This window comes from Seriola dumerili, unplaced genomic scaffold, assembly GCF_002260705.1.
Source record: "Seriola dumerili isolate Sdu_G_001 unplaced genomic scaffold, Sdu_1.0 BDQW01000331.1, whole genome shotgun sequence".
Lineage (NCBI taxonomy): Eukaryota > Metazoa > Chordata > Actinopteri > Carangiformes > Carangidae > Seriola > Seriola dumerili.
The window spans coordinates 6,504,010-6,522,830 of NW_019174586.1; the positions used below are offsets into that span (position 1 = coordinate 6,504,010).

Below are 18,821 nucleotides of genomic sequence, written 5' to 3' on the forward strand. Positions count from 1 at the left end.
TATAATTAGGCATAAAACGTCCTAAAAACATCATTTTACAGAAAGGTATGAAATGTCATTAAAAACGTCACAGTATAATAAGGCATAAAAATTTCATATTATAGTAAGGCATAAAATTTCATAAAAATGTCATAGCAAAGTATGGCATAAAACATCATAGTATAGTAAGGCATAGAGCGTCACAAAAAAGTCATATATAATAAGGCATAAAATGTCATAAGAACATAATATAATAGTTAGGCATAAAACGTTCTAAAAATGTCATAATAAACGGCATTGTATAGTAAGGCACAAAACATCATAGTATAGTAAGGCATAAAATTACATAAAAACATGATATAATAATAAGGCATAAAACATCATAATATAGTAAGGCATAAAGTGTCATAAAAATTACATAGTATAATAAGGCATAAAATGTCAAAAACGTCATACTATAAGGCATAAAATGATATAAAAACATCATAATACATTAAGGTATAAAATGTCATTTGAAACTCATAGTATAGTAAGGCATAAAAACTTCATTGTATAATAAAGCACAAAACATCATAAAAACGTCATAGTATAGTAAGGCATAAAATGTCATAATATAGTAAGGCACAAAGCATCATAAAAATTTAATAGCATAATAAGGCATAACATCTCATAAAAATGTCATTATAAATTAAGGTATAAAATGTAATTTGAAACTCATAGTATAGTAAGGCATTAAAAATGTCATAAAAACATTATAGTATAGTAAGGCATAAAATCACATAAAAACATGATATAATAGTAAAGCATAAAACATCATAATATAGTAAGGCATAAAGTATCATAAAAATTGAATAGCATAATAAGGCATAACATGTCATAAAAACGTCATAATACATTAAGGTATAAAATGTAATTTGAAACTCATTGTATAGTAAGGCATAAAAACGTCATAGTGTAGTAAGGCATAAAATTTCATAAAAACATCATAATATAATAACACATAAAATGTCATTTGAAACTCATAGAATACTAAGGCATGAAAACATCATAGTATAGTATTGCATGAAATGTCATAAAAACGTCATAGGATAGTAATGCATAAAATGTCGTAAAAACGTCATACAAACGTCATAGTATAGTAAAACATAAAATATAATAAAAATGTCATTGTCTAGTAAAGCATAAAACCTAATAGAGTTGCAAGGCATAAAACAGAGCATAGTAAGTGTCTTACTATGCTCTGTCGTGTCTCACAGTGTTTTTAATTTTCCTTTTTGTCTACCCTCCCCGTGTATGTGTGTCTGTATGTGTGCCTCATCTGCAGAACATCTACCTTGGTCATCCCTCCATTCGTCACCATATTGTTCCGCTCTTCACAGTGGTAGTTACTCTCTTGGCTGCACTGATTAGTTTGATCTTCTCAGTGTTTTGTCTATATTCACTGTTTGTTCTCCTATGCTCCAGATGACTTCCTGATTTGTGGGCTGCTGATCCTGCCACACTCTGCTGTCGCCACGCCACACAAACCCACCTGCTTTTGGTCTCCAGCTGTCCCTCGTGTTTCCAGAGTGTGTTTACTCACCTGCTTCTGATCTCCTGTGTCCTCCATGCTCCTGCCTCGTGTTCTCACCCCAGAACTGGATTCCGCAGACCCACTCCCCCTACATATTCACCATCACTATTGCCTTGTCCTCAATAAACTCTCTTGCACTGTTATTGCTAGTGTGTTGTGTGTTCTTTCTTTGCTCGAGCGTCCAACATCAGTTCTGACAAAAACATAGCAGTCAGGCATAGAATGTCATAATGTCATACAATAGTAAGGCATAAAACATCACAGTAAAATAAGGCATAAAATGTCATAAAAACATCATAGTATATTAAGGCACAAAATTACATAGAATAGTAAGGCATAAAAAGTCATAAAAACATCATGGTAAAATAAGGCATAAAATGTCATAAAAACATCAGATTATATTAAGGCATAAAATGACATAGAATAGTAAGGCATGAAATGTCATAAAAAAGTCATAGTGTAATAAGAAGTAAATGTCATAAAAATGTCATAATATACTAAGGCATAAAAATGTCATTAGAAATTCATTGTAAAGTAAGGCATAAAAACATCAAAGTGTAGTAAGGTATAAAATGTCATAAAAACGACATAGTATTGCAAGGCATAAGACGTCATAGTTAAGTAAGGCATTAAAAGTCATAAAAAGGTCATAGTATGGTAAGGCATAAAAATGTCATACTGTAGTGAGGTATAAAGTGTCACATAATAGAATAGTAGGCATAACACGTCATAGTAAAGTAAAGTACAAAAACATCATAGTATAGTAAGGCATAAAAACATCATAGTATAGCATGTCATTAAAAAATCATAGTATAGTAGGCACAAAATGTCATATAAACATAGTATCGTAAGGCATAAAACGTCATAGTGTAGTAAGGCATTAAAAGTCATGAAAATGTCATAGTATAATAAGCAGTAAATTTCATAAAAATGTCATAATATAGTAAGGCATAAAATTTCATTAGAAAATCATAGTATAGTAAGGCATGAAATGTCATTAAAAAATCATAGTATAGTGAGGCAGTGTCACAAAGTCGTAATAGAATAGTAAGGCAAAAAATGTCATGAGAATGTCATAGCATAATTAGGCATAAAAACCTCATACTATAGTAAGGAAAGTTTCATAAAAACATCAAAGTATTGTAGGGTATAGGCATTAAAATGTCATAGTATAGTATGACATGAAATATCATAAAAAGCGTCATAGTATAGTAAGGCATAAAATAAGGCATAAAGTGTCATGAAAACGTAATAGTATGGTAAGGCATAAAGTGTCATAGTATAGTAAGGCATAAAAACATCATGGTATAGCAAGGCATAAAACTTCAGAAAAGTGTCATAGTATAGTAAGGCATAAAACGTAATAGTGTAGTAAGGCTTTAAAAGTCATAAAAAGGTCATAGTATAATAGGTCACAAAACATCATAAAAATGTCATAGTATGGTAAGGCATAAAGTGTCATAAAAACATAATACAATAGTAAGGCATAAAACGTCATAGTAAAGTAAGGCATAAAAACAATATAGTATAGCAAGGCATAAAACTTCATAGTGTAGTAAGGCATTAAAAGTAATAAAAAGTTCATAATATAATAGGTCATAAAACGTCATAAAAATGCCATAGTATAATAAGGCATAAAATGTCATCAAAAGGTCATAGTATAGTAAGGCATAAAATGTCATAAAAATGTCATAGTATAGTAAGACATAAAATGACATAAAAACTTCATGGTATAATAAAGCATAAGAATTTTATAGTATGGCAAGGCATAAAATATCATAAAAACATAATAGAATAGTAAGGCATAAAATGTCATAGTATAGTAAGGCATAGAGTGTCATAAAAACCTCATACTATAGTAAGGAAAGTTTCATAAAAACGTCAAATTATTGTAGGGCATAAAGTGTCATAAAAAAATAACAGAATAGTAAGGCATAAAATTTCATAAAAACATCATAGTATTCCAAGGCATAAGAATTTTATAGTATGGTAAGGCATAAAATATCATTAAAACATAACAGAATCGTAAGGCATAAAACGTCATAGTATAGTAAGGCATAAAGTGTCATAAAAACGTCATACTATAGTAATGTATAAAGTGTCATGAAAAAGTTGTAGTATGGTAAGGCATAAGGTGTCATAAAACCATAATACAATAGTAAGGCGTAAAACGTCATAGTAAAGTAAGGTATAGAAAAATCATAGTATAATAAGGCATAAAAACATCATAGTATAGCAAGGCATAAAACTTCAGAAAAATGTCATAGTATAGTAAGGCATAAAACATCATTGTGTACTAAGGCATTAAAAGTTATAAAAAGGTCATAGTATAATAGGTCAAAAAGTGTCATAAAAACATATTAGAATAGTAAGGCATAAAACATCACAATAAAGTAAGGCATAAAAACTTCATACTATAGTAAGGTATAAAGTGTCATAAAAAGGTCATAAAATAGTAAGGCATAAAGTGTCATAAAAACGTAATATTATAGTTAAGCATAAAACATCACACTATAGTAAGGCATAAAGCATCATAAAAATATCATAGTATAATAAGGTATAAAATGTCACAAAAACAAAAGGCATAAATTGTCATACTATGATATGGCTTAAAGTGTCATAAAAACGTAATATTATAGTAAGGCAAAAAAGATCATAGTTAAGTAAGGCATAAAATTTTATAAAAACGTCAAAGTATAGTAAGGCATAAAGCGTCATAAAAATGACATAGTATATCAAGGTATAAAATGTCAAAAAAAACATATATAATAACATATATAATAATATATAATATATAACAACATATATAATAATAATAATAATATAATAATAATAAGGCATAAAAACATCATAGTATAGTAAGGCGTAAAATATCATAGTATAGTAAGGCATAAATCGTCATAAAAATGTCATAGTATAATGAGGCATAAAACATCATAAAAACGGCATTGTATAGTAAGGCATGAGAACGTCATATTATAGAAGTCATGAAATGTCATGAAAGCGTCATTGTATAGTAAGGCATTAAAACGTCATACTATAGTAAGGTATAAAGTGTCATAAAAACATCATAGAATAGTAAGGCATAAAACGTCATATTACAGTAAGGCATAAAAACGTAATTCTATAGTAAGGTATAAAATGTCATAAAAACATCATAGAATAGTAAGGCATAAAGTGTCATAAAAATGAAATATTATAGTAAGGCATAAAACATCATAGTAAAGTAAGGTATAAAATGTCATAAAAACAACATAGTATAGTAAGGCATAAAACGTCATAATAAAGTAAGGCATAAAAACTTCATACTATAGTAAGGCATAAGGCGTCATAAAAATTTCATAGCATAATGAGGCATAAAACGCCATAAAAATGGCATTGTAAAGTAAGGCATGAGAACATCATAGTATAATAAGTCATGAAATGTTAAAAAAAACATCATAGTATAATGAGGCATAAAACGTCATAAAAACGTCATGGTATAATAAAGCATAAAATGTCATAAGAACGTCATAATATAGAACGCATGAAATGTAATAAAAGCGTCATAGTATAAAAAGGCATAAATTGTCATAAAAACGTCATAGTATAGTAAGCCATAAAAATATCATAGTGGGGCGTCGTGTAGCATAGTGGTCTAAGCAGGTGCCCCATGTGTAGAGCTACAGTCCTCGCTGTAGTTGGCCCCGGTTCGAGTCCCGCATCAGACGGCCTTTGCTGCATGTCATTCCCCCTCTCTCTGCCTCCCAATTTCCTGTCTCTCTCTACTGCACTATCAATAAAGGCATTAAAAGCCCAAAAAAATATACTTAAAAAAAAAAAAAAAAAACTCATAGTATACTGAGTTATAAAATGTCATAAAAACATCATAGTATAGTAAGGCATAAAAAACTCAGTTAGAATTAGTTAGAGTTAGAGAAAGGCCCAACAATCGGCTGGGCGGATGGCCCACTGATTAATTAATTTATCACTTTCAACATAAGACTGCAAAATAACAGAATGTTATATAAATTTAAAGTTTGAAATTTAAATTTGAAAATAACACTGGTAGAGTGAGTGTTGCACATTCAGTTATATAAATAAAGAAAAGTTTTTTATTTATTATCCTCTTTCCTGTGTAATAAAATAAAATCATCACAATAATAAATGAACAGCAAACTGAGTATAAAAACTTTATATAAGACTATTAAGCAGGTCTAATAATCTTTATTGCTGCTTCCTTTCTGAATTACATTTAGTTGTTTTGTCAGCGCCCCATTCATTGTTATCTCAGACCATAATTTCAGACACGTTCTCAGGATAATCAGTCATGTGCTTGTTTACTCTTTTGCATTGCTTTTTGCAGAGTCAGTGGAAGGCAACATGATGTAATTTTCTAAATATTGAGCCATGATCAACGATCAACGCACACTCAGCAGAGTAGACTTTTGGTCAGAGGCCAAGTCTCATGTTTGACTTTCATCAAAGCAGGAATTGGTTAATATTAACTACAGTTATCAGCTCATAAAGTTGAACAGTCCAGTATTGTTACATTTCTCACAACCACACCTTATTTGTCTGTGTCTACAATGAGCCAGTTAGCACCTGTCAGCACCCGCCCTTTTCAATAAGGGTTTACATTCTCTCAGTGAAAGAGCTGATTACATATTTTAATAATGGCGAAGCACTGGCACATAGTGTATCTGTGGAGTGTTTGGTATTTCCAGACCGTTAATATTTCAGCTTTTAACCTGGACACTGAGAATGTGTTGCAGAGAAACGGAGATCCAGGAAGCTTGTTTGGGTTTTCTGTTGCCTTTCACCAGCAGCTGAGCCCTGCCAGAAAGAACCTGTGAGTCAAAATGAGTTATTCCATTTAAATGAGAGCAAACGAAAGCAAATTCTGTATCTGTGTCTTACTACTTGAGGTATTTGCTCTCAGATTGCTGGTTGGAGCTCCACAAGCAAAACACCAGAACCAGGTGAATGTTACAGGTGTTGTTTACAGATGTGATCTGACTATAACATCTGAGCGCTGCCAGCCCATTGAGTTTGAAAGTGAAGGTTTGTCTGCCTATTTTAACTGAAATTGCTTGAGTTATCCTAGTATCTTTTAAGTGATATGATCAGTGGTGGAAAGTAAAGTCGTAATATTTCAGTTTCTTATAAAATTAAGATACCTTAAACATACTGTATGATAAGACTATAAAATAAAATGCATTGTCATAGATTAAACCGGTGTCTCCCAAACTTTTTGGCTTGTGGCCCTGTACAAACAAACAGTGCCTACATAGGGTCACACTTAGATGAAGATGAGTTGTTAGCACTTCCAAGAAAGAGTGATTTCCCCCTCCTGTTTAATTAGAAGAGGTCAAATTATCCAATATTTCACAAAAAAGCAAAAATTTAAGTCCAAAAAATTAATTCAGATTTTTCTAGCAGAATTTAGTTTTTTTCTTTCCTCTCCCCTCACCCCAGATTAATCTTGTGACCCCTAGAGTGGGAACCAGTGAACTACACTACCTAACTATACATTAAGTACTTAAAACTGGCTCCACCTTGAGCAACTACAGAAGTAAGACACTGCTTACGCATTGATGCGTCAGTATTAACAACGTAATAATGTCATATATATATATATATATATATATATATATATATATACACTGTTGCCCATAAAGTTGGAATAATTTTGTTTTCAGACACAATACTCAGTTTATTCCTATTTAAATGCATCAGTAATCACTTTTGACAAGGTGCAATGATTACATTATGTGTCCCAATTACCCAGGTGAAATGAAATAAATCACATTGTCACAATCATTTCATGGAAAGAGTTAAAAAATATTTTATTCCAACTTCATGAGCAACAGTGTATATAATAATAGACAGACAGCCTGATGACAACCTTGCTTGATACACCCTAATCCCATAACTGTGGGTGGAAGAGGTGTGAATTTGGGTGCTATCATTAGCTCATATTTTGAGCAACTAGTTGTAAAGGGGGATTGCTATGATACTCATAGTGAATTCAGTGGTTCATCTTGCATGTTCACTACAAGACTTGACTATATATGAACACAAAGTTAGACCCTAAAGTTAATACATTTGATAATATATGAAAATACTTATGTACATTTACCGAAGTAGGATTGTAAAAGCAGGACCTGAGTGCTTCCTCTAATCAATGTAATTATACTATAATTATACATTGAGGCCACACAGTGAGCTCAGCTTGTTTCTTTTACTAGAGTTCCTCAATAGTAAAGGCATAAACGGCCAGTGGATGGGAGTTAGAGTGATGAGCCAAGGTCCTGGTCAAAATGTAATGGTAAGCGAAACACTCCACATTGAAATAATACAGAATAGAATAAATTATTCAGCAGCTTTTGCCATTTCATCATCCTTCCCTTGAAGACTTGTGCTCATCGATACCAGCAGTGGAGCCCGAGTCCAAGCGTGAATGTCCCTCGTCTGGTGACGGGTCAGTGTTATCTCTTAGGAGATGACCTGAAGGTTGGGAAGGAAGAGAGGACATGGAGGAGGGTAGTTTGTGATTCTGAGCACCTAACCAGACGTCGCAAGGACCATGAGTGGTTTGCATACTGCCAGCAGGGTCATGGAGCATCTTTTGCAAGGGACAACAGATCACTGTTGTTTGGAGCACCTGGCGCTTATCAGTGGAAAGGTAGAATAAAATTCACAGCTAGAGTTCAGGTGTTCGTTTCATCAGCAAAAATATTTTCCAACCTAAAATGTTAAATGTTGTGCTCCTGTTATTCTGTTTTGTTCTGTGATGTTGTTTACAGGAATTGTACGACTGGAGCTCTTGGACAACCTGGACATCTTGAGTGAAGATACTCGTGAAACTGGGGACATAGACCTGTTTAATAAAAACCTCATTCCACTCCAGAGAAACAGCTACCTGGGTCAGTTTCTAGTCTAGTCAGAATTAATTAGGGTATTTAAAGTTGCATCTTTCTTCATAAATCTGATGGTTAATGAAATGCTATAAGGTAGATCTCTTTTCCCTCTTATGAAGTATAACTTTTCCAATAAATCAACTTCATTTCTTTGCTGTCCAGGATTCTCCATTGACTCTGGTATGGCCCTGTTCAGAAAGGGTGAGCTGACGATCGTATCAGGAGCCCCCCGTGGAGGCTACAGCGGCCAGGTGACATTTCTTAAGGCAGACCCTGTGGCAAAGCGAAGTTTGTCTGTGGAGTTAGTCCTCTCTGGTCCAGGCCTGGCCTCCTCCTTTGGCTATGATGTGGCAGTGGTTGATTTAAATGGTGACGGGTAGGTTCTTCATGTTTTTTTGGCTCCATGGCCTTTTATAAGCACCAGCATCACCATCATAAAACTTGCTGCAGTATAATGGTCTTTAACATAATTAATAGGTAAATGAAGTATCGATCTATCTATCTATCTATCTATCTATCAATCATAATGGATGACCTTCCATATAACTTGGCAATTTATTTTCATTTGCACACACACAAATCTAATGGGCAGATTACCATGAAAACTTGCTGCCCACATTCATGTCCTCTGAATGACATACTCTACACTTTCTATTTTAGACATTCCATGAGCTTTGTTCTAGCACCACATTCCACACAACATGTGAAGTTTTTACCCCAAACATCTATTAGCCAGTTTGTAATACATGCAATGACCTTTCCTTCTGTTCCCTCTGGCACCCTAGAACTCATACCTCCGTCAAGGCCAAACAGTCCGTATGTTATGTTTTCACCCATGTTCGTTTGTCAGCAGAATTACATAAAAAGTACTGAACCAAACCTAGTGGAGGCATGGGGCAAGAACCCATTAAATTTTGCTGCCAATCGAGTTAAAGTGGTGGATGCAGGAATTTTTTTTTATCAGTTTCCTTAACATTGCAAGATAGACATTTTTCAACATTTTCATCAATTTCTCAGGAACTAATATATGGATCTGGATGTAACAAATCAGAAAGATTTATGATGTTCACATCTTTGAGTTTTTACAGTTTGGTGCAGATCCACAAAATAATCCAGATCTGTTGGAGGAAAATGTTTGGCTTTGGCAGAGGTATGCGCTCTACTGAGTGCCATTCTACATCATGCTGGCATTGGGAATTGTGCACACAGTCACACAATTTACATCACAGAATCTTTAGTAAGCAATTCATATCATTACTCAAGTATTCTGCCAAAACAAACATGGCTCCCTGTTTCCATTGTGTGCTGTTGTGTTACTGTGTTATTCTCTTGGTATGTGCAGATGGGAGGACCTTGCTGTAGGAGCACCAGAGTTCTTTGTCAAAGATGGTTTGGTTGGAGGAGCCGTCTACATCTATATCAACAACAAAGGAAAGAACTGGGAGGATATTGTTCCAACACAGCTCCTTGGACATAAAGACTCCATGTTCGGCCTTGCAGTGGAAAACATAGGAGATATCAATCAAGACGGTTATGGAGGTTGTGACATTTTTATATCAAATACATCATACACTGACTATGCACAACAACTAGGAAGTCAGAATATTCACATTTTGAATTCAAACACAAAATTTTCACTTTTTCTATGAGACGCTTTAAAAGGACCAGTGTGTAGGATTTGGTGACATCTAGTGTTGAGGTTGAAACCAACTGAATCCCTGTCCTCACACCCCTCCCTTTCCGAGCGAGTGATATGAGGGCTGATTCTAGGCTAACAGAAACACACCTGTTCTTAGTGCCACGTGATTATACACTAATGAAAACACAATTAAGAGTATTTCTAGTTCTGCCAATAGATTCCCCTGAATTCTACACACTGGTTCTTTAAAGTGAGACTATTACCCTTTTGCCACCAAAATTAGCAGGTATAAAAGTGTTTATATAAAGGTAAATCCGCTAATAAAAGCCAATTGATGTCATCACATGCACTTACAGAGCACACACCCACACTCAGTGGAGAAACAGTGATAAAACAGATATTTAAAACTAATTTTAGGGCTGCAGCTCACTCTTTCATCTCAAAGCACAGTGTAACCGCAGTGTTTCTGGTTTAACAGCAACATGCTGGGCAGGTGACAAGCATGTCCACAGTGTCTATGTGAGCTGAGAGACATTACAGCAGGAAAAGGGGTGAAAATTAGCGAGTTCATCCGGGTGTTGTGTTTACATCAATGCCGTTCAGAGCCGGAGCCGATAAATACTTGCTTCTACTGCAGAGTCATTAGCTCCGGGTGTGAATGCTGATTGCAACCTTTTCCATTACTGCCAAAAGCCCCGATGTTAGCGGGTCTTATCAGGTTTTTTGAGTGATGGAAAGGGCCTGAAGTAACTTTTACTGAACATCAACCTCTGTGACACAAGTGGCAACTACAAGACAATAGTAAAAACTAAACACAACAGTAGCACAAGCAGTGAGTTATAAAGCATTATTCATTTAAAGTTTGCTAACAGTTGATACAATACGCTACTGGTCATACCATACTAAGTAAGGCTGTAGTAGCAAAACTTGTGAGTGTACTGCGATGTACAATTGAGCATTTTATTGCTTATGATTTGATTTATAGGAAGGAAGGAAGCCTCCTTTCTTCTCAGAACACACACACGCTATGTATCGAGACTTTAAGGACATTTTGGGATCACTGATAAACTACTCAACTCTAATTTATGACAGATATTGCTGTGGGGGCACCATATGATGGTTCAGGTCAGGTATATCTCTACTGTGGCTCATTAGACGGTATCCACAAAAAGCCAGCACAGGTAAGGTCGTCGGATTAGTTATGAAAGGACACCTTTTCAAATTGTTTGACATAGGTTGACAGCAAGAACAGACCTTGATATTACATTCTCATATTTTGACTTACTTTCAGGTACTCTCATCAGGATCCAATAAAATTAATCTCTTTGGATATTCTCTGTCTGGCAACTTGGATGTGGACGGCAATCAGTACCCTGATTTGGCTGTGGGATCTCTCTCAGATTCTGTTTTTGTTTACAGGTAATTTTAAAGCTACAGCACAAACACTTTACAATGTTTTTTCCAGCGGGTGCCTGTTTCAATCAAGAGCTATAACCTGTCATTTTTGTTGCCTTTGTTACAGAGCAAGGCCAGTGGTCACTGTCAGCCACTCTCTACAGGTGACACCAAGTGAAATAGACATCACAAAGGAACAGTGTGATAAACACACATGGTAAAATGTACTACAACACAAATGATAACATCATCTAACTGCAGGCTTATTGGCTTTTGATCCAGGGTTTCTTTGTACAAATTTCTGTGAAGTTATTTTGCAGTTCAGGCGTGTTTTACCTACACAGCACATCCAGCATCGTTCAACCCCAAACTGAGTGAGTCTCCTTAATGTCAGTTCAGTACTCTTCATGTTGAATCTAAGGTTGTTCACCTGTATTTTGTAGCATTTAATGTCAATGTAACATACACGTTTTCAAAGCTGATGCCAGACAGGACTATCTATAAAAAAGATAATCAGTCACACTCAAGCTCAGGTTTTTCAAAGTTGAACTGAAATTTAGAATTTAGAAATACATCAAATTTTACTTGCTTTACTTAACTTTATCATTTTGGAAGTAGTTGTTTTAGTGGCAGTAACTGTAGTAGTAGTAACAGCGGGTACAAGTTAGTAGCAGTAGTAGCAATGGTGTAGTAATGTAGATGTAGTAGTTGCAACAGTGAATTTAGTATCAATATCTCAAATGTTTCCACTGTAGTGCTCAACTACACCTTTGAGGTTGATGCTGAGAAGAGGAAAGCGAGGCTTCCTCCCAGAGTCGACTTTCTGGGTTCGTCTCGAGGAAAACTGGAGCTGGCACGACAGGGGACAACAATCTGCACTGACACCGAGCTACGACTTCTGGTACTGTCTCATTGGCTTTTTTCACACAACACATTTTGACATGTCACAGTAAAGAAGAAATAATAACAGGTGTAAATAGTGAAAGGAATTAATTTAGCATCAGTTTCAGGGTCCTGGTATTGTGCATGCTGTCTCACTGTTACACGTCATGACTTATTGGGACATTTGAATAGAACATAGCCATTCTTAATGTTATTGGTAACACCTGTGTTTCCCCTACTATGTCCAACAAAAAGTGTGTAGATGGCCAATTGTCCTTTAACCCCCTTAGGCCCGTGGGAGCGTATACGCTTCCAAATTTCACGTTGTCTGTAGAGTCACTGCTCCACGACCGTTTTTAGCTACAGACGTGCCGGTTTTTTTCTACTTAAACTAGACGATCAGCGCTTTCTGTCAAGCCCCTGTTTGTCCGCGAGCGTCACTGACTTCAATCGATATGCTAACATTAAAAGTTATGAAATATTTGGATCAGTTTTACCGTTTTTCTGGCGCATTGCTGCTTTCTGTCTGTGTTTAATTGATCGATTCTCTTCCGCATTCTTTGCCAGTGACGTCTAGAGTAACGTGACTGAATCAGACATTCCTAATGGCTCCAGTGGGTGACGTCACAGCCAATCAGCGTCTCAGAGGCTTGGCCTACCTTGGCTGTATATCCAGATGACGTGGGAGTAGTGCTGTTTTACTCTGAGCTCAAAGGGAGCAGAGGTTGATCAGTTTATTGAAGTAACAGAATAAAGACAGAAGGATGTGACCAGTCAGATATTTAGAGCAGCAGAGGCTTTGGAGCTGATTGTTCAAAGAGCAGCCACAAAACGCTATACTGCTCCAGAAAATGAGTATATCTCATGAACAGATAAAGATAGAAACTTGATTGAACTTGTTGATTTTTTTCTTCTTTATTATGGTTTACAGTGTTTTTATCTATAAAATAAGAAAAAATTCAAGGTCTGTTTTTTTTATATGGGCAATTAACCTCTATTATACTGTACTGAAGTCTTTATTGAGTGGCATTTATTATTAACTGAGGATATGCTGGTTCTGAATATGTGTAGCACTTGGTGAAACGTTTAAAAATTACAATTTTATTAAGAAAAAAATAAAGGTATTAAAAAACAAAAAAATTTAATTATGGGCCTCTCGTTAAACACCAGACAGCACACATTAAACCAAAGTAAAACTCTTACGTTTCAGCGTGATATCATGGACAGGCTGCACAGAATCCCCGTGTCTGTGTCAGTATCCCTGTGGAGTCCCAGTCAGACAACCAGGACGAGTGCATATCTGTCCAACATAACTCCTGTCCTCAACCTCTACCAGAAGAAGAGCAATGTCTCAGAGGTACGAATGTGTGTGCCCATCTGTTAGTGTTTGTCACCAAAGTTTTGTGAATTTAATTTTAACACTTCAGAAATGTGTCAATTTGTTTGGGAGACCAGGCTGAGCTAAGTTTTAATAAGCAATTCCTCCTCTGTTGTTTTTCACAGATCGTCCTAATAAACAAGGGCTGTGGCAGCGACAACATTTGCCAAAGTAACCTAGAGTTACAATACAAGTTCTGTTCCAGAAAAACACAAAATGATCAAGATGTTTTCAAGTCACTATCCAGGTAAGACAAACAAGGTAAACCAAAAGTAACCAAACTCAAAAACAATTCGTGTGATTGAAAGCTAAACTCAAAATCTATTCTCATCCTGGGTTATGTCATGTCTCTAGAGAGGATGGTGTAGCAGTCATCACTCCCTCTGATGAAGACATAGCCTTAGAGGTCACCGTGACTAACAGAAACGGTGATGACGCACACCAGAGTCACTCAATCATCTTGCTCCCAGATTCTCTTCATTACTCCTCTATTGTTTACGGTACAGCAGCAGTGAGTATACAATGACTTTGTAGTGGAAGAAAAATGAGCAAAAACATTGACTAGTGTGGTTACTATGAAATATCAGCCAATGACAGAAGAGCTTATTTTTTATATGTTTGCACAGAAGACTATAATTATTATAAAAGATTTGATATATACACTCAAAGTCATTCACACAAATACAAACACACTTTTACCAACATGTACACTTTTTCATGCAACTCAGATACACATGAATTTAAAGTAAAGTAAAACTTGTGTAGGAGAAAGAGGAAACTAAAAGCTTGTAGAAACAATTCTCAAAAAGACAAGATAAATTGAATTATGTTAAATAAATTTTTTTTCATTTTTCATAAAGAAAACAATGAGTATATGGTGTGTACTGTGTATCAAGAATACAGCACGTCTTCGTCTGGATGACCTAAACATTTTCTGTTTTTATTCCAGTACAGTCAAATTAATTTGTTTTTTATTTGTATACTGTATATACCTTTGGTTTATGTGCATATGCCAAATGTATATTTTTATCTATAGGAAACACAAGTGAAATGTACAGCCAATGCCAAAGGAACAGTAGTAGACTGTGAACTGGGAAACCCACTCCAAAGAGATGCTGAAGTGAGTAGTATAGTTCAGTTTACTCTACGTGTGGATTACCAACCTGCATGTTCTGCCTGATGACTCTTTTGTTGCCCTCAGGTTACGTTTTATGTCATACTCACAACGTCCAGCATTTCCCTGAGTACAAAAGACATCAACGTCACCATGCAACTTGAGACGTGAGTGGACTGAGGAGATTGGAGAGAAAATCTGGCACCAGTTATTGATGAGTGGGCTGAACATGATTATGAATAAACAGGTTTTGTTATTTATTTCATATAGGACAAGTGTGCAGACCATACAACCAGTCGAGGCATTAGCCAAAGTGGTTTTTGAGCTGGAGCTGCAAGTATATGGGTTGGTAGTGATTGTATTAAATGCCTTGGACTGATCAATGAATATGTCAAATATAGTATATGATGGTCTGTTTTTGTTTGTTTGTTTTTAGACTAGCCAGGCCATCCCAAGTGTCACTTGGCAAAACCTTGATTGGTGAAAGTGCCATAAAATCAGTGGATGAAATTGGAACCCCAGTTCGATATGAATTTAGGGTGAGACGCCATATGTTGCTACCTTAAATTAAAAAAAAATTTTCACACAAACACGTTCAAGGACACCGTTTAGTTTCTATTTTTCAGATAATGAATTTGGGCAGACCACTCAAATCTTTCGCCAATGCTTCACTAAACATCTACTGGCCAAAAGAGAACGTTGTAGGAAAATGGCTTCTGTACCTGACTCAGATCACCAGTGAAGGCGTACAGTCTGTCTCCTGCTCGCCTGTAAACGAAATCAATCCACTTAAACATGTGAAGGTAATAAATTCCTCTCTACATTTTGTTTTATTGTTGAAAACGTAAGGAATGCCTGTAAACCACCCCTGTAACTTGGTAATGTTTGATATCAAGGGTTGGCATGATCCCTCGAGGAAAAGACGTGAAGCTGAATATGAAGCCCTCTCTACTGACGGGTTTCTTTCATTTCTTCCAACAAGTAGGAAATACAAAACCTTGGTAAGGAATTATTAGATCCACACAGAAACTACAACTTTATTCTCTGGGGGATTTGAATGTCTGTGTTCATTTTGAGATCAACAATTCCATCTCTAGAGCCATGTCACTAGCATGGTTAAAAACTTAGCCGTTCAAGGGTCTGGTCAGAGGAAAGGGCAGGTCAAGAGAGTTAGGAGTCAAGAAGACATCAGCATCTAGTTATTTGTGAATTTGTCAGATGTCGAGTGTAATCCCAGGCCTGTTGCTGTCCTCCTCAGACCTGCTCAGATGGACTAAAGTGTGTGGAGATACGCTGCCCTCTGCTTGGTCTGGACAGTACTACAGTGATGGTTCTGCATTCACAACTCTGGAACACCACTTTTACTGAGGTTACACAATTTCTACAAAATAACTCCTCCCGTATGTATGAAATGCATCAGCTCTGACAGATAACAGTGATGAAAAAGCCTCAGTTTAGTTGCTTTAGGATCTTGTTTCCAACAAATATTCCAAGCGACCTTTAGTTTTTTGTGGCTTACTTTGTTGGCTGAAGCCTTCCTATCATTAATCAGAAGTATAAAGCATGAGACTACTCACTCATTTATTATGCCTCTCCCATTTAGGATTACAGCTCTTTGAATTATCTTGACATTGTTGTGGATGCCACCCTCAGTTTAAACAACTCTCCAGAGAATATTGGACTTAAACCGGAGAAGCCTGAGACAAAGGTAAAAACATGAGTGATAAAACAATTTGCTGAATTACTTTGGCAGATTTTTGTTTTTACACATTTTATCTCCCCTCTGGGCTTAGACAATGATTTAAATTTGCAGGGTGATGTTAATTTCATTCACATTTATGTAACCAATGGGAAAAACACACGATCTTGTAATCCTGCAATCTACAACCTGAAATCTTTGTATCTTAAGTTATATTGGTAATTTATAGTTTGCTTAATGTTAACTTGTTACTGTGTTTTGAGATTCCCACACTAAAATGACATTGCTGTCCACAGGTAAAACTGACAGTGTTTTTTGAGAAAAAGGCTGAATACTTCACCAAAGTTGCCTGGTGGATAATCTTCTTAACAGTCGTTGTTTTGCTCCTATTGTTGGCGGTTTTTGGCTACTTAATGTGGAAGGTAATAAATTAAATTAATCTGTAATATTTTTTTTTTGTTTGTTTATTTAAAATTCTGGTAAACCAACTGTGCAAGAATAACTGGCAAAATATTAGTGCTACTCCAGCTATTTGTAACTTTTGCTATTGCTACATAGCGTACATAGCTTATCAGTATATCATTATCAGTTATACTTATCAGTCTAGAAGAAATGTTGTAACTTCAGCACCAAACTTCATTCCTTTACTCACCAAGAGCTGCGGTGGAAAGCATCTTGTATCTTACAAATAGCCCCTTTAAATATTGTCATTTTTCATGAACTTAACAGCTTTAAGTAGAAATACAGATTTTGTATACTATACGTTATTGTATAAAAGACATATGATGTTCTGTGAGTTATGAGAGCACGCCCCATGCCACAGCACATGTACTGATTATCCTTTATTTTCTATCCTTGTCAGCATGAATGTATCAACTGTCTCGCACATAACAAGAAGCCCTCATACAATAAAGATCCAGAGACTGCTCCTCTAAAAGGCTAAAAGGAGACACAGAGCGTCCTGATGCTTCAGTGGTATGAGACACTTGTCATGATCACAAGAAGTTGATATTCTCTATCTACTACTACTGCAGAATTACATGATCATAAGTGATTTGCAGGGACATGCTTGATGCAGAACTTAAAAAAAAAAAAAAAAAAAAATTACTGTAACTGCAATTAACTCATCGTAAAGGTACAACTGAAATATGGATACTTTTTTTTAAATGACTGCACGTTTTTGGCTGATTTTGTAAGAACAAAATAAAATGAAAATAAAAGGGGAGAGAAAAACATCAACATATTTTTCTTCAGTTTTTTTTAATGAAGCAGAAAATATCACTTGTTTGATACCAAAAAATTGTTACGACAACATGAAAAAAAGTTGTGTTATACTTTCACCATGAAAGAATGTGCGAGTAGTGGGAATGGATGAGAGGTAAAACTAAAGAACAATTTACCTGAAATTGAATGGAAATATTGCAGCCACCACGTCCTTATCTGACTGCTGATCATCGAAAGCACATACAATTAAAATACTGTTGCTTTTGAAATACTGTGAAACACTTTTTTTCATTTGTAGTTGTGCAACATAATACTGTGTTTGTGGTGAAGTCTTGTACGTGGTCGCTACTGTCTTGAAAGAGTTTCATTCCAAAATAAGACATCCACCTTTGATCGCTTGTCAATAGTAATATTTCACCTATTATTTACAGAGGAGTGACATTTTAGAGGATGGGATCATCTTTGTCATATAATGAGTGATGAAAAGCTCATATTTTTGACCGAAATGGATATGTTTTAGAATGAAACCCTTCTCTTGCTATTTTTTGCATTTGTACAGGTGCTATAGCCCATTTGACTACAAGTGAACTTCTGTTACAACCAACTGGATTTCACAATTTCCTCACTCAACAGAAAAGTGTCCTTTTACAGCATCGATACATTCTTTTTATATTCTCCATCTCTGTTCGCTTTTGGGATCCTATCAATTGAATTTCATATTTAAAATTGTTTTACATTTTGAGAAATAACCTTGTTTGCTTTTCTTTTTTTTTAAAAACTAAAGTTGGAAGTGCAGCTAGCTAGCTTAGCTTAGCACAAAGACTGGAAATGCAGCAGAAAAACAGAAAATGTAACAAAATCTGCCTACTAGCACTTCAAAAGCTCACTAATTACTTAACACATTGTACCCTGTTTGCATAACACACACTTAAAAAAATAAAAGCATAAACTAAAAACAGAATTTCTCAATTTTACAGGGGTTATGTGCTGGGCTAGCTGGTTGCTCCAAACCAGGAAAGACTGGTGCACAAACTGC

General features: G+C 35.5%; 1 protein-coding gene across 1 annotated transcript; it reads left to right on the plus strand.

The window, feature by feature from the left end:
• The first annotated feature begins 6,207 nt into the window (after nucleotides 1–6,207).
• LOC111232581 (integrin alpha-6-like) lies at nucleotides 6,208–17,504 on the plus strand. Its single transcript, XM_022760165.1, has 20 exons — nucleotides 6,208–6,383; nucleotides 7,757–7,862; nucleotides 7,949–8,219; nucleotides 8,341–8,460; nucleotides 8,617–8,830; nucleotides 9,797–9,993; nucleotides 11,186–11,274; nucleotides 11,385–11,512; nucleotides 11,616–11,689; nucleotides 12,244–12,389; nucleotides 13,581–13,727; nucleotides 13,874–13,995; nucleotides 14,103–14,259; nucleotides 14,785–14,868; nucleotides 14,950–15,029; nucleotides 15,133–15,207; nucleotides 15,299–15,401; nucleotides 15,489–15,665; nucleotides 16,466–16,570; nucleotides 17,424–17,504. The coding sequence occupies exons 1-20, from the start codon at nucleotides 6,208–6,210 to the stop codon at nucleotides 17,502–17,504; spliced, it is 2,652 nt and encodes an 883-aa protein (XP_022615886.1).
• Nucleotides 17,505–18,821: the final 1,317 nt, after the last annotated feature.

What these genes read in the sequence shown, in the direction of transcription:
- LOC111232581 (XM_022760165.1), top strand. Translation starts at nt 6,208, where the DNA reads ATGGCGAAGCACTGGCACATAGTGTATCTGTGGAGTGTTTGGTATTTC. An exon ending in CAGTTCGATATGAATTTAGG is followed by an intron (nt 15,402 to 15,488) that starts GTGAGACGCCAT and finishes TCTATTTTTCAG; the next exon opens with ATAATGAATTTGGGCAGACC. An exon ending in CGGAGAAGCCTGAGACAAAG is followed by an intron (nt 16,571 to 17,423) that starts GTAAAAACATGA and finishes TATCCTTGTCAG; the next exon opens with CATGAATGTATCAACTGTCT.